Consider the following 14176-nt stretch of genomic DNA (forward strand, 5'->3'; position numbering starts at 1 on the left):
TCTTACCCCTCTCCTCTGTGCCCTCTCTCTTACCCCTCTCCTCTGTCCTCTCTCTCTTACCCCTCTCCTCTGTGCCCTCTCTCTTACCCCTCTCCTCTGTCCTCTCTCTCTTACCCCTCTCCTCTGTGCCCTCTCTCTTACCCCTCTCCTCTGTCCTCTCTCTCTTACCCCTCTCCTCTGTGCCCTCTCTCTCCTCGAAACACCTCTTCTTCCCATCCTGTCACAGGGAGAGAGAATGAGTTGTGGTTACTGTGGTCAGGTAGTGCTACTGGTTAATATGGATATTCTGTATTTATTATATTTAGTTTGTGGACTTAGTGTGTTTGTCTCTAATTCACACCACTACACATAAACTATACGACACAAAACACTGCATTACAACTACAACTCAACTATACGACACAAAACACTGCATTACAACTACAACTCAACTATACGACACAAAACACTGCATTACAACTACAACTCAACTATACGACACAAAACACTGCATTACAACTACAACTCAACTATACGACACAAAACACTGCATTACAACTACAACTCAACTATACGACACAAAACACTGCATTACAACTACAACTCAACTATACGACACAAAACACTGCATTACAACTACAACTCAACTATACGACACAAAACACTGCATTACAACTACAACTCAACTATACGACACAAAACACTGCATTACAACTACAACTCAACTATACGACACAAAACACTGCATTACAACTACAACTCAACTAGGAGTGTTCACATGAATCATACAGGACTAAATACTCAGAACTACAGATTCTAACATTAAGGAAAAAGTCCCTCTCTCTTATTACAGATGACAGAACATCAATTGATTGCAGAAGTGAGTTGGTGGCAGAAGTGAGTTGGTGATGTGTTTGAGTGCTTGAGGCTCATTCTGTGTATCCGTCAGAGGAAATGAGACGTGAATGTGAGATAAGTACCTTAACGTCTGTAACTGTGACAATAACACATTCATGACGCTCGTCACAGCAGTAATATATAGACAGGATGTCAATGGGAACTTAACCTCATTGAGGTCTGTAAGTTAAGGGTCTGTCTGTCTGCCTGTCTGTCTGTCTGTCTGTCTGTCTGTCTGTCTGTCTGTCTGTCTGTCTGTCTGTCTGTCTGTCTGTCTGTCTGTCTGTCTGTCTGTCTGTCTGTCTGTCTGTCTGTCTGTCTGTCTGTCTGTCTGTCTGTCTGTCTGTCTGTCTGTCTGTCTGTCTGTCTGTCTGTCTGTCTGTCTGTCTGTCTGTCTGTCTGTCTGTCTGTCTGTCTGTCTGTCTGTCTGTCTGTCTGTCTGTCGGTCTGGACAGAGGGAGAACTCACTTTGTTGAGCAGGAACACGTCTCTCTTGCTCTTCAGGTAGGTGGATAGGTTTCCATACCTACAGTACTCCACTATCACCATGAGAGGCCCTGCCTTGGTGCAGGCTCCCAGCAGGTTGACCACATTCAGGTGGTGGCCGATGTGGTTCAGGATCTTCAGTTCTGTCATCAGAGCCTTGTGGTCACTGGGAGTAGCCCCCTCTGGTGGATAACATACAGCACAGCACATTATAAATACATCACACTATAAATGCGGCACATTATTAATAAAGCACATTATAAATACAGTAAATTATAAATACATCACTTTCTAAATACAGCACATTATAAATACATCACACTATAAATACGGCACATTATTAATACAGCACATTATAAATACAGTGCATTATTAATACAGCACATTATAAATACAGTACATTATAAATACATCACATTGTAAATACATCACACTATAAATACATCACACTATAAATACAGTACATTATAAATACAGTATATTATAAATACATCGCACTATAAATACAGTACATTATTAATACAGCACATTATAAATACAGTACATTATAATACAGCACATTATAAATACAGCACATTATAAATACATCACACTATAAATACAGTACATTATAAATACATCACACTATAAATACAGCACATTATAAATACATCACACTATAAATACAGTACATTATAAATACATCACATTATAAATACATCACACTATAAATACAGTGCAGTATTAATACAGCACATTATAAATACAGTAAATTATAAATACATCACTTTATAAATACAGTACATTATAAATACAGTACATTATAAATACATCACATTATACATACATCACATTACAAATACATCACACTATAAATACAGTGCATTATTAATACAGCACATTATAAATACAGTACATTATAAATACATCACTCAATAAATACATCACTTTATAAATACAGTACATTATAAATACAGTACATTATAAATACATCACATTATACATACATCACATTACAAATACATCACACTATAAATACAGTGCATTATTAATACAGCACATTATAAATACAGGAGATTATAAATACAGTACATTATAAATACATCACACTATAAATACAGTGCATTATTAATACAGTACGTTATAAATGCAGAACATTTTAAATACAGTACATTATAAATACAGCACATTATAAATACAGTCAATTATAAATACAGCACATTATAAATACATCACTCAATAAATACAGCACATTATAAATACAGTACATTATAAATACAGTACATTATAAATACATCACACTAAAAATACAGCATATTATTAATACAGCACTTTATAAATACAGTACATTATAAATACAGTACATTATAAATACATCACATTATTAATACATCACACTAAAAATACAGTACATTATAAATACAGCACATTATTAATACATCACATTATAAATACAGTACATTATAAATACAGCACATTATGCTGGTAGAGTCATGTTCTTTTGTATTCAGTTGTTCTATTCTGAATGGTCATCATTTGTCACGTTGTTAGATGACTCATAATAAAGCAGGTACCCTTGAGCATCTTGACAGCCACAGTCCTGCAGCCTGTAGAGTTGTCGATGCCAAAGGCAGACGCCTGCATGACTTTCCCAAAGGCCCCACGGCCCAGAGGTTTCTCTGGAAGGACACAGAGAGATAATTCAAACACAATCTTATTTGTTTCTCAATTGGTGGGGTTGAAACCCAGAGGTGGATTGTGGTTGAACACTGGGCGGTGGCAGTCTGTCAGAGTCATTGTTTCTAAAGGCTTCAGGTGGGAACCACCTAGATATCCCAGCTGACCATTCATAAAACTTGAGAAATGAAAATGACATTTACTGTATATCCAACAAGCCCTGATGAGTCAAACACAGATCCCACCCTAGCCAGACCTGATTAGTTACAGTAAACACAGCTCCCACCCTAGCCAGACCTGATTAGTTACAGTAAACACAGATCCCACCCTAAACAGACCTGATTAGTTACAGTAAACACAGCTCCCACCCTAGCCAGACCTGATTTGTTACAGTAAACACAGCTCCCACCATAGCCAGACCTGATTAGTTACAGTAAACACAGCTCCCACCATAACCAGACCTGATTAGTTACAGTAAACACAGATCCCACCCTAGCCAGACCTGATTAGTTACAGTAAACACAGAGATCACCCTAGCCAGGCCTGATTAGTTACAGTAAACACAGAGATCACCCTAGCCAGACCTGATTAGTTAAAGTAAACACAGATCCCACCCTAGCCAGACCTGATTAGTTACAGTAAACACAGATCCTACCCTAGCCAGACCTGATTAGTTAAAGTAAACACAGATCCCACCCTAGCCAGACCTGATTAGTTACAGTAAACACAGCTCCCACCCTAGCCAGACCTGATTAGTTACAGTAAACACAGCTCCCACCCTAGACAGACCTGATTAGTTACAGTAAACACAGCTCCCACCCTAGACAGACCTGATTAGTTACAGTAAACACAGCTCCCACCCTAGCCAGACCTGATTTGTTACAGTAAACACAGCTCCCACACTAGCCAGACCTGATTAGTTACAGTAAACACAGCTCCCACTCTAGCCAGACCTGATTAGTTACAGTAAACACAGATCCCACCCTAGCCAGACCTGATTAGTTACAGTAAACACAGATCCTACCCTAGCCAGACCTGATTAGTTAAAGTAAACACAGATCCCACCCTAGCCAGACCTGATTAGTTACAGTAAACACAGATCCCACCCTAGCCAGACCTGATTAGTTACAGTAAACACAGATCCCACCCTAGCCAGACCTGATTAGTTACAGTAAACACAGATCCCACACTAGCCAGACCTGATTAGTTACAGTAAACACAGATCCCACCCTAGCCAGACCTGATTAGTTACAGTAAACACAGATCCCACCCTAGCCAGACCTGATTAGTTACAGTAAACACAGATCCTACCCTAGCCAGACCTGATTAGTTAAAGTAAACACAGATCCCACCCTAGCCAGACCTGATTAGTTACAGTAAACACAGATCCCACCCTAGCCAGACCTGATTAGTTACAGTAAACACAGATCCCACCCTAGCCAGACCTGATTAGTTACAGTAAACACAGCTCCCACCCTAGCCAGACCTGATTAGTTACAGTAAACATAGCTCCCACCCTAGCCAGACCTGATTAGTTACAGTAAACACAGCTCCCACCCTAGATAGACCTGATTAGTTACAGTAAACACAGATCCCACCCTAGCCAGACCTGATTAGTTACAGTAAGCACAGATCCCACCCTAGCCAGACCTGATTAGTTACAGTAAACACAGCTCCCACCCTAGCCAGACCTGATTAGTTACAGTAAACACAGATCCCACCCGAGCCAGACCTGATTAGCACAACACAGATAACGCTGATTACATGGGGAACTCCCAGTCATCTCTGATGCAGATAAGATTGTTACGAGGAAGTGATCATATCTATCACTAATCTTAATCATCTCCTCTCACCCAACTTTATACTTGGTCTGTAACCAATCACTACACAGTGTACCAGGTCGGTAACAAATGATGTAAAGTTATACCCAGTTTGAGGCGGTCTCTGGGGAACTCCCATTGGCCTGGGTCGTACTGTAGCCTATCACACTGCTCCTCCAGAGGCCCCTCCCCTGGGTCCAGGATGATTGAAAGGTACTCAGCCTTGCCACTCGAAGAGTTTGGCTGAGAGAAATGGATTTATATGAAATCATCAAAAATAGGACAGATAGTTACACAATTTTATACAGTCATGTCTGCTCCATTTGTGTCTCACCTTTTTGAGTTTACGTATGAAGAGAGTGAGAAGCAGCCAGAAGAGAGTAGCCACCAGACAGGTACAGGTGAGAGTAGGGATCTCCAGAGACAGGCCCTCCGATGAGTCTACACAGAGAGAGAGAGGACTAGAATCTGAAGTCAAATGTTTACTGATGATCTGGTGCTTCTGTCTCCAACCAAGGAGGGCCGACAGCAGCACGTAGATCTTCTGCACAGATTCTGTCGGACCTGGGCCCTGACAGACCTGGGCCCTGACAGCCCTGGGCCCTGACAGTAGATCTCAGTGAGTCAAAAATAACCGTGTTCCAAAAGAGGCCCAGTTGCCAGGACCACAAATTCAAATTCCATCTAGGCACCGTTTCCCTAGAGCACACCAAAAACTATACATACCTCGGCCTAAACATCAGCGCCACAGGTAACTACCACAAAGCTGTGAACGATCTGAGAGACAAGGCAAGAAGGGCCTTCTATGCCATCAAAAGGAACATTAAATTCAACATACCAATTAGGATCTGGCTAAAAGTACTTGAATAAGTTATAGAACCCATTTCCCTTCATGGTTGTGAGGTTTGGGGTCCGCTCACCAACCAAGAATTCACAAAATGGGACAAACACCAAATTGAGACTCTGCATGCAGAATTCTGCAAAAATATTCTCTGTGTACAACGTAAGGGAGAGAGAAGAGAGCATGATTGAAATTAATCTGAGGATTTACCCATTTTAAACTATAGAAATAGAAGCACAGAGATGAACAAGGCCCTCTCAGGAATACTTATTCTCTCCTCCCTCACTTCAAGTAAAATCACTTATCTGACATTCATTTCACTCATGTGCTGCAGTTCTCTACCTTCCCACACGAGGGCGCTGTTCTCTCACTGTCCCTCCGTCCCTCCCTGTCTGTCCCAGCCTCTGATCAGGGTGGAAACGACCCAACAGGCTCAAACACAAACAGCCATCTTCCTCATTCATATTGGTGTTTTTCTGAAGATATAGAAATAGCCTCAGTTTACGGGGCAGCAGAGTGGGGCTTCCGAGGGAAATCAAAAAGGGAGACAGCTTCCTTCCTGACTTATTAGAACAGAACAACACTGAGCCACTCCTCTCCATGGTCAGGCTAGGGAGCTTCCGCTAGCTGCTACTCAGTGAGTGGGTCCTCTAAAGAAGGGATTGCAGCACTATCTAAAGCAGTGTCTCGTGTTCTCTTTACAACTGACCCTATTAGCTGAGGCTTTACTCTTCACCCTTGTTATAGTAGAGAATGATTAGATGACTGTTATATGTATAAGGTTGATAATCTAATTGGTTGTCATTGGTACCCTTTAACACCCACATCCCGGCTATCACAAGAGTGTTTATCCACAGGCACCAACATGACCAAATATGGAAGACACCCATCTTGGATGGTTATAGAACGAGAGAGGAGAGAGAGTTGAGTTACTATTGGTCAATGGATCCTTACTGTGAACCCAGATGTAGGCGGAGCTCTCAGCAGAGCCTCTCTCATTGGTTGCCTGGCAGGTGTACAGACCCTGGTCCTCCACTGTGATTCGGTCAATGTGGAGGTTCTCGCCTCCTTGTGCTATGACGATACCTGCACATGAGAAACAGAACGTGTCACAGTCATTTCCCAACTCCAACTTCAGGAGTCTCGTTCTCAACAGTTTGAAGAGGATTCCTCTCTCATCTTCCTGTCTTTATTCAGATCAGTGCAGGTGAAGTGAGAAAGAGGAGGAGAGGAAGTCATTTTAGACTATTGACACTCCAAGTCACCAAGCAACTCAACTTTCACTGTTGTAATATTCCCATATATATATAGTGAACAAAAATATAAACACAACACGTAAAAGTGCTGTTCCCATGTTTCAAGAGCTGAAATTAAAGATCTCAGAAATGTTCCATATGCACAACAAGCGGCAGGGTAGCCTAGTGGTTAGAGCGTTGGACTAGTAACCGGAAGGTTGCAAGTTCAAACCCCTGAGCTGACAAGGTACAAATCTGTCATTCTGCCCCTGAACAGGCAGTTAACCCACTGTTCCTAGGCCGTCATTGAAAATAAGAATTTGTTCTTAACTGACTTGCCTAGTTAAATAAAGTTTTTTTTTTAAATCTCTCAAATTTTGGGCACAAATGTGTTTATATCCTTGTTAGTGAGCGTTTCTCCTTTGCCAAAATAATCCATCCACCTGACAGGTGTGGCATATTAATAAGCTGATTAAACAGGTGCACATGGTTTTCGGGACAATCAAAGGTAAAAACGTGCTGTTTTGTCACACAACACGATGCCACACATGTCTCATGTTTTGAGGGAGGGTGTAATTGGTATGCTGACTGCAGGAATGTTCACCAGAGCTGTTGCCAGAGATGTTCATTTCTCTACCATAAGCCGCTTCCAATGTTGTTTTAGAGAATTTGTCAGTACGTCCATTTGGCAGTGTGCCGAGGACCTTCACATCTGGATTCTTCACCTGCAGGATTGTCTGAGACCAGCCACCCGGACAGCTGAGGAGTACTTCTGTCTCTAATAAAGACGTTTTGTGGAGATAAACTCATTCTGATTGGCTGGATCTGGCTCCCCAGCGGGTGGGCCTATGCCCTCCCAGGCCCACCAATGGCTGTGCCTCTGCCCTGTCATGTGAAATCTATAGATTAGGGCCGAATGAATTTATTTCAATTGACTGATTTCCTTATGAACTGTAATCTCAGCAAAATCGTTGAAATTGTTGCATGTTGCGTTTATATTTTTGTTCAGTGTAGATGAGACGGGGATATAAGATCACTGTGCCTCCCACCTGATCCCTGAAGCAGTGTGTGTTGGTCCTTGTACCATGTGATGAATGGGCGTGGCACTCCGTGGGCGCGGCAGCTGAGTGTCACTGAGCTGCTGATGTTCACGCTGCAGTCAGACAGATTCTGTAACAGCACCGGAGCCTCCAGTACTGTGGGAAAACACACACCATGAGTGTGTGTGTGATTAGGTGTGCATGTGTGAGAGAGAGATGTGTGTGTTGTGTGTGTGCGAGCGAGCGTTTGTGTGTGAGTGTGTGTGTGTGTGCACGGGTGTGTGTGCGCGTGTGTGCGCGTGTGTGTGTGTATCACAAAATATTGAGTTACTTCAATGTCAAGAGAACAGAACAGATGAGTCATAAGTCATACAGTAGGCCCATGAACAGTCATACAGTAGGCCCATGAACAGTCATACAGTAGGCCCATGAACAGTCATACAGTAGGCCCATGAACAGTCATACAGTAGGCCCATGAACAGTCATACAGTAGGCCCATGAATAGTCATACAGTAGGCCCATGAATAGTCATACATTAGGCCCATAGTCATACAGTAGGCCCATGAATAGTCATACATTAGGCCCATAGTCATACAGTAGGCCCATGAACAGTCATACAGTAGGCCCATGAATAGTCATACAGTAGGCCCATGAACAGTCATACAGTAGGCCCATGAATAGTCATATAGTAGGCCCATGAACAGTCATACAGTAGGCCCATGAATAGTCATACAGTAGGCCCATGAATAGTCATACAGTAGGCCCTTGAATAGTCATACAGTAAGCCCATGAATAGTCATACAGTAGGCCCATGAATAGTCATACAGTAGGCCCATGAATAGTCATACAGTAGGCCCATGAATAGTCATACAGTAAGCCCACGAATAGTCATACAGTAGGTCATGAATAGTCATACAGTAGGCCCAGGAATAGTCATACAGTAGGCCCATGAATATTCATACAGTAGGCCCATGAATAGTCATACAGTAAGCCCATGAATAGTCATACAGTAGGCCCATGAATAGTCATACAGTAGGCCCATGAATAGTCATACAGTAGGCCCATGAATAGTCATACAGTAGGCCCATGAATATTCATACAGTAGGCCCATGAATAGAATTAGTGTCGTTTTTCTTTTTCTTTCTATACAAATCGAACACAGGGATATTTAACATCTGTTCCTGGACCCCTGCCACGCTCTGACCACAATGGGTGTGTTAGTGACACATTTCTGTGTGAGTGTATGTGTGTGTGTTTCAGCTGACCTGGGTTCCTCTTGGGTTTGTAGTAGTAACCTTAAAACCACTCAATTTGAAACATGACTCACCACCCAGACGACAAAGACTACAATTGGATGACACCCCCCCCCGCTGTCTCTCTCTAGTTAAAAGCCCGTGGGGGTCTTTGAGAGGAAGTTTATGCGTTGAGGTATGGTGAGCAGCAGCAGTAAAATAAATGAATAAAAGGGACTTAAGTAATGTGGGACTGATTGTTGTTTCCCATATCTTCCTCCGGGAGAACAATTGATGATTGTCTGTGAGTCCGTGGTTTGACAGTGTCTGATTGGCTGATTGTTCCTCTGGCCCTGTGAAGGGGCCTGTAAATGTGGCATTGTGGGAAGTGCCATTGTGTCCTCTTCCTCCTGACGAGGGAGCATTCCCACGTGAAAGAAAGAGGTGCAGGGAGAGAGAGAGCAGGGGAGCAGACAGGCAGGGAGAAAGACAGCAGGAGAGCAGACAGGCAGGGAGAAAGAGGTGCAGGGAGAGAGAGAGCAGGGGAGCAGACAGGCAGGGAGAAAGAGGTGCAGGGAGAGAGAGAGAGCAGGGGAGAAGACAGGCAGGGAGAAAGAGGTGCAGGGAGAGAGAGAGCAGGGGAGCAGACAGGCAGGGAGAAAGAGGTGCAGGGAGAGAGAGAGAGCAGGGGAGCAGACAGGCAGGGAGAAAGAGGTGCAGGGAGAGAGAGAGAGCAGGGGAGAAGACAGGCAGGGAGAAAGAGGTGCAGGGAGAGAGAGAGAGCAGGGGAGCAGACAGGCAGGGAGAAAGAGAGCAGGAGAGCAGACAGGCAGGGAGAAAGAGAGCAGGAGAGCAGACAGGCAGGGAGAAAGACAGCAGGAGAGCAGACTGGCAGGGAGAAAGAGAGCAGGAGAGCAGACAGGCAGGGAGAAAGAGAGCAGGAGAGCAGACAGGCAGGGAGAAAGAGAGCAGGAGAGCAGACAGGCAGGGAGAAAGAGAGCAGGAGAGCAGACAGGGACAGAGAGGAAGAGAGCAGGAGAGCAGACAGGCAGGGAGAAAGAGAGCAGGAGAGCAGACAGGCAGGGAGAAAGAGAGCAGGAGAGCAGACTGGCAGGGAGAAAGAGAGCAGGAGAGCAGACTGGCAGGGAGAAAGAGGTGTATCACTGTCTAGGTGTAGGTGTATCACTGTGTGTGTGTAGGTGTATCACTGTCTAGGTGTAGGTGTATCACTGTGTGTGTGTAGGTGTATCACTGTGTAGGTGTATCACTGTGTGTGTGTAGATGTATCACTGTGTGTGTGTAGGTATATCATTGTGTGTGTGTAGGTGTATCACTGTGTGTGTGTAGGTGTATCACTGTGTAGGTGTATCACTGTGTGTGTGTAGGTGTATCACTGTGTGTGTGTAGGTGTATCACTGTGTGTAGATGTATAACTGTGTGTGTGTAGGTGTATCACTGTGTGTGTGTAGGTGTATCACTGTGTGTGTGTAGGTGTATCACTGTGTGTGTGTAGGTGTATCACTGTGTGTGTGTATCACTGTGTGTGTGTAGGTGTATCACTGTGTGTGTGTAGGTGTACTTTTTCATTACATTTCATTACATTTCATTATAGCACAACGGTTTGTTTTGTCTAATCTTAGCAATTTCTTCTTAGCTAGCTACATAGCCGTCTTTGTATCAAAGATAATTGCGTAATTATCGTATTTCGCCGTCCTAACGTAGTCTTCACTAGCCAGCTAGCTAACGTCCACCGATTAGCTGCACTGTAGAACTATTACACTCAACTGAACGACTTGATTAGTGTAGTGTTAGCTAGCTACATAGCTGTCTTTGCTGTCTTCGTATCCAAGATAATTGTGTAGATTAGAGTGTGTAGTCTTAGAGTGATTATCTTAATTTACCGAGGTTAGCTAGCCAGCTATTTGTCGTCCTTAACGTAGGAGACTCTGCTAAGCCAACAGCTAGCCAACAGCTAGCCGACAGCTAGCCAACAGCTAGCCAACGTCTACCGAATAGACTCACAACCCGGTCGCATTCACAGGTAGTATCACATTTTCATTTCATTTCATTACAGTACAACGGTTTGATTTGTTTGATCGTAGCTAGCTATATAGCTAGCTACATAGCCGTCTTTGTATCAAAGATAATTGTGTAGTCTAGAGCGATTTTCTAGGTTAGCTAGCCAGCTTTTGTCGTTCTTTTAACGCAACGTAACGTAAACAACACTGCTAGCTAGCCAGCTAGCCCCCGAATAGCAGCACTGTCGAAATTATTACACTCAACGGAACGACTTGATTAGTGTAGTGTCAACAACGCACCCACTGCCAGCTAGCCTACTTCAGCAGTACTGTATCATTTTAATCATTTTAGTCAATAAGATTCTTGCTACGTAAGCTTAACTTTCTGAACATTCGAGACGTGTAGTCCACTTGTCATTCCAATCTCCTTTGCATTAGCGTAGCCTCTTCTGTAGCCTGTCAACTATGTGTCTGTCTATTCCTGTTCCCTCCTCTCTGCACAGACCATGCAAACGCTCCACACCGCGTGGCCGCGGCCACCCTAATCTGGTGGTCCCAGCGCGCACGACCCACCTGGAGTTCCAGGTCTCCGGTAGCCTCTGGAACTGCCGATCTGCGGCCAACAAGGCAGAGTTCATCTCAGCCTATGCCTCCCTCCAGTCCCTCGACTTCTTGGCACTGACGGAAACATGGATCACCACAGACAACACTGCTACTCCTACTGCTCTCTCTTCGTCCGCCCACGTGTTCTCGCACACCCCGAGAGCTTCTGGTCAGCGGGGTGGTGGCGCCGGGATCCTCATCTCTCCCAAGTGGTCATTCTCTCTTTCTCCCCTTACCCATCTGTCTATCGCCTCCTTTGAATTCCATGCTGTCACAGTTACCAGCCCTTTCAAGCTTAACATCCTTATCATTTATCGCCCTCCAGGTTCCCTCGGAGAGTTCATCAATGAGCTTGATGCCTTGATAAGCTCCTTTCCTGAGGACGGCTCACCTCTCACAGTTCTGGGCGACTTTAACCTCCCCACGTCTACCTTTGACTCATTCCTCTCTGCCTCCTTCTTTCCACTCCTCTCCTCTTTTGACCTCACCCTCTCACCTTCCCCCCCTACTCACAAGGCAGGCAATACGTTCGACCTCATCTTTACTAGATGCTGTTCTTCCACTAACCTCATTGCAACTCCCCTCCAAGTCTCCGACCACTACCTTGTATCCTTTTCCCTCTCGCTCTCATCCAACACCTCCCACACTGCCCCTACTCGGATGGTATCGCGCCGTCCCAACCTTCGCTCTCTCTCCCCCGCTACTCTCTCCTCTTCCATCCTATCATCTCTTCCCTCTGCTCAAACCTTCTCCAACCTATCTCCTAATTCTGCCTCCTCAACCCTCCTCTCCTCCCTCTCTGCATCCTTTGACTCTCTATGTCCCCTATCCTCCAGGCCGGCTCGGTCCTCCCCTCCCGCTCCGTGGCTCGATGACTCATTGCGAGCTCACAGAACAGGGCTTCGGGCAGCCGAGCGGAAATGGAGGAAAACTCGCCTCCCTGCGGACCTGGCATCCTTTCACTCCCTCCTCTCTACATTTTCCTCCTCTGTCTCTGCTGCTAAAGCCACTTTCTACCACTCTAAATTCCAAGCATCTGCCTCTAACCCTAGGAAGCTCTTTGTCACCTTCTCCTCCCTCCTGAATCCTCCCCCCTCCTCCCTCTCTGCAGATGACTTCGTCAACCATTTTGAAAAGAAGGTCGACGACATCCGATCCTCGTTTGCTAAGTCAAACGACACCGCTGGTTCTGCTCACACTGCCCTACCCTGTGCTCTGACCTCTTTCTCCCCTCGCTCTCCAGATGAAATCTCGCGTCTTGTGACGGCCGGCCGCCCAACAACCTGCCCGCTTGACCCTATCCCCTCCTCTCTTCTCCAGACCATTTCCGGAGACCTTCTCCCTTACCTCACCTCGCTCATCAACTCATCCCTGACCGCTGGCTACGTCCCTTCCGTCTTCAAGAGAGCGAGAGTTGCACCCCTTCTGAAAAAACCTACACTCGATCCCTCCGATGTCAACAATTACAGACCAGTATCCCTTCTTTCTTTTCTCTCCAAAACTCTTGAACGTGCCGTCCTTGGCCAGCTCTCCCGCTATCTCTCTCTGAATGACCTTCTTGATCCAAATCAGTCAGGTTTCAAGACTAGTCATTCAACTGAGACTGCTCTCCTCTGTACACGGAGGCGCTCCGCACTGCTAAAGCTAACTCTCTCTCCTCTGCTCTCATCCTTCTAGATCTATCGGCTGCCTTCGATACTGTGAACCATCAGATCCTCCTCTCCACCCTCTCCGAGTTGGGCATCTCCGGCGCGGCCCACGCTTGGATTGCGTCCTACCTGACAGGTCGCTCCTACCAGGTGGCGTGGCGAGAATCTGTCTCCTCACCACGCGCTCTCACCACTGGTGTCCCCCAGGGCTCTGTTCTAGGCCCTCTCCTATTCTCGCTATACACAAAGTCACTTGGCTCTGTCATAACCTCACATGGTCTCTCCTATCATTGCTATGCAGACGACACACAATTAATCTTCTCCTTTCCCCCTTCTGATGACCAGGTGGCGAATCGCATCTCTGCATGTCTGGCAGACATATCAGTGTGGATGACGGATCACCACCTCAAGCTGAACCTCGGCAAGACGGAGCTGCTCTTCCTCCCGGGGAAGGACTGCCCGTTCCATGATCTCGCCATCACGGTTGACAACTCCATTGTGTCCTCCTCCCAAAGCGCTAAGAACCTTGGCGTGATCCTGGACAACACCCTGTCGTTCTCAACCAACATCAAGGCGGTGGCCCGTTCCTGTAGGTTCATGCTCTACAACATCCGCAGAGTACGACCCTGCCTCACACAGGAAGCGGCGCAGGTCCTAATCCAGGCACTTGTCATCTCCCGTCTGGATTACTGCAACTCGCTGTTGGCTGGGCTCCCTGCC

General features: G+C 45.4%; 1 protein-coding gene across 2 annotated transcripts in view; it reads right to left on the bottom strand.

Annotated features, from left to right (window-relative positions):
- LOC124039556 (vascular endothelial growth factor receptor 1-like) overlaps positions 1-14176 on the bottom strand; it is a 100871-nt gene that overhangs the window by 18894 nt on the left and 67801 nt on the right. For both annotated transcript variants that reach the window (XM_046355655.1, XM_046355654.1), the window contains 7 exons: positions 7964-8110; positions 6634-6765; positions 5173-5279; positions 4946-5081; positions 2916-3020; positions 1345-1544; positions 169-217 (listed from right to left, as the gene is read on the bottom strand). In XM_046355655.1, coding sequence (XP_046211611.1) covers positions 169-217; positions 1345-1544; positions 2916-3020; positions 4946-5081; positions 5173-5279; positions 6634-6765; positions 7964-8110 — 876 coding nt within the window. The remainder of the gene's footprint in view (positions 1-168; positions 218-1344; positions 1545-2915; positions 3021-4945; positions 5082-5172; positions 5280-6633; positions 6766-7963; positions 8111-14176) is intronic.

This window comes from Oncorhynchus gorbuscha, linkage group LG07 (genome assembly GCF_021184085.1).
Source record: "Oncorhynchus gorbuscha isolate QuinsamMale2020 ecotype Even-year linkage group LG07, OgorEven_v1.0, whole genome shotgun sequence".
Lineage (NCBI taxonomy): Eukaryota > Metazoa > Chordata > Actinopteri > Salmoniformes > Salmonidae > Oncorhynchus > Oncorhynchus gorbuscha.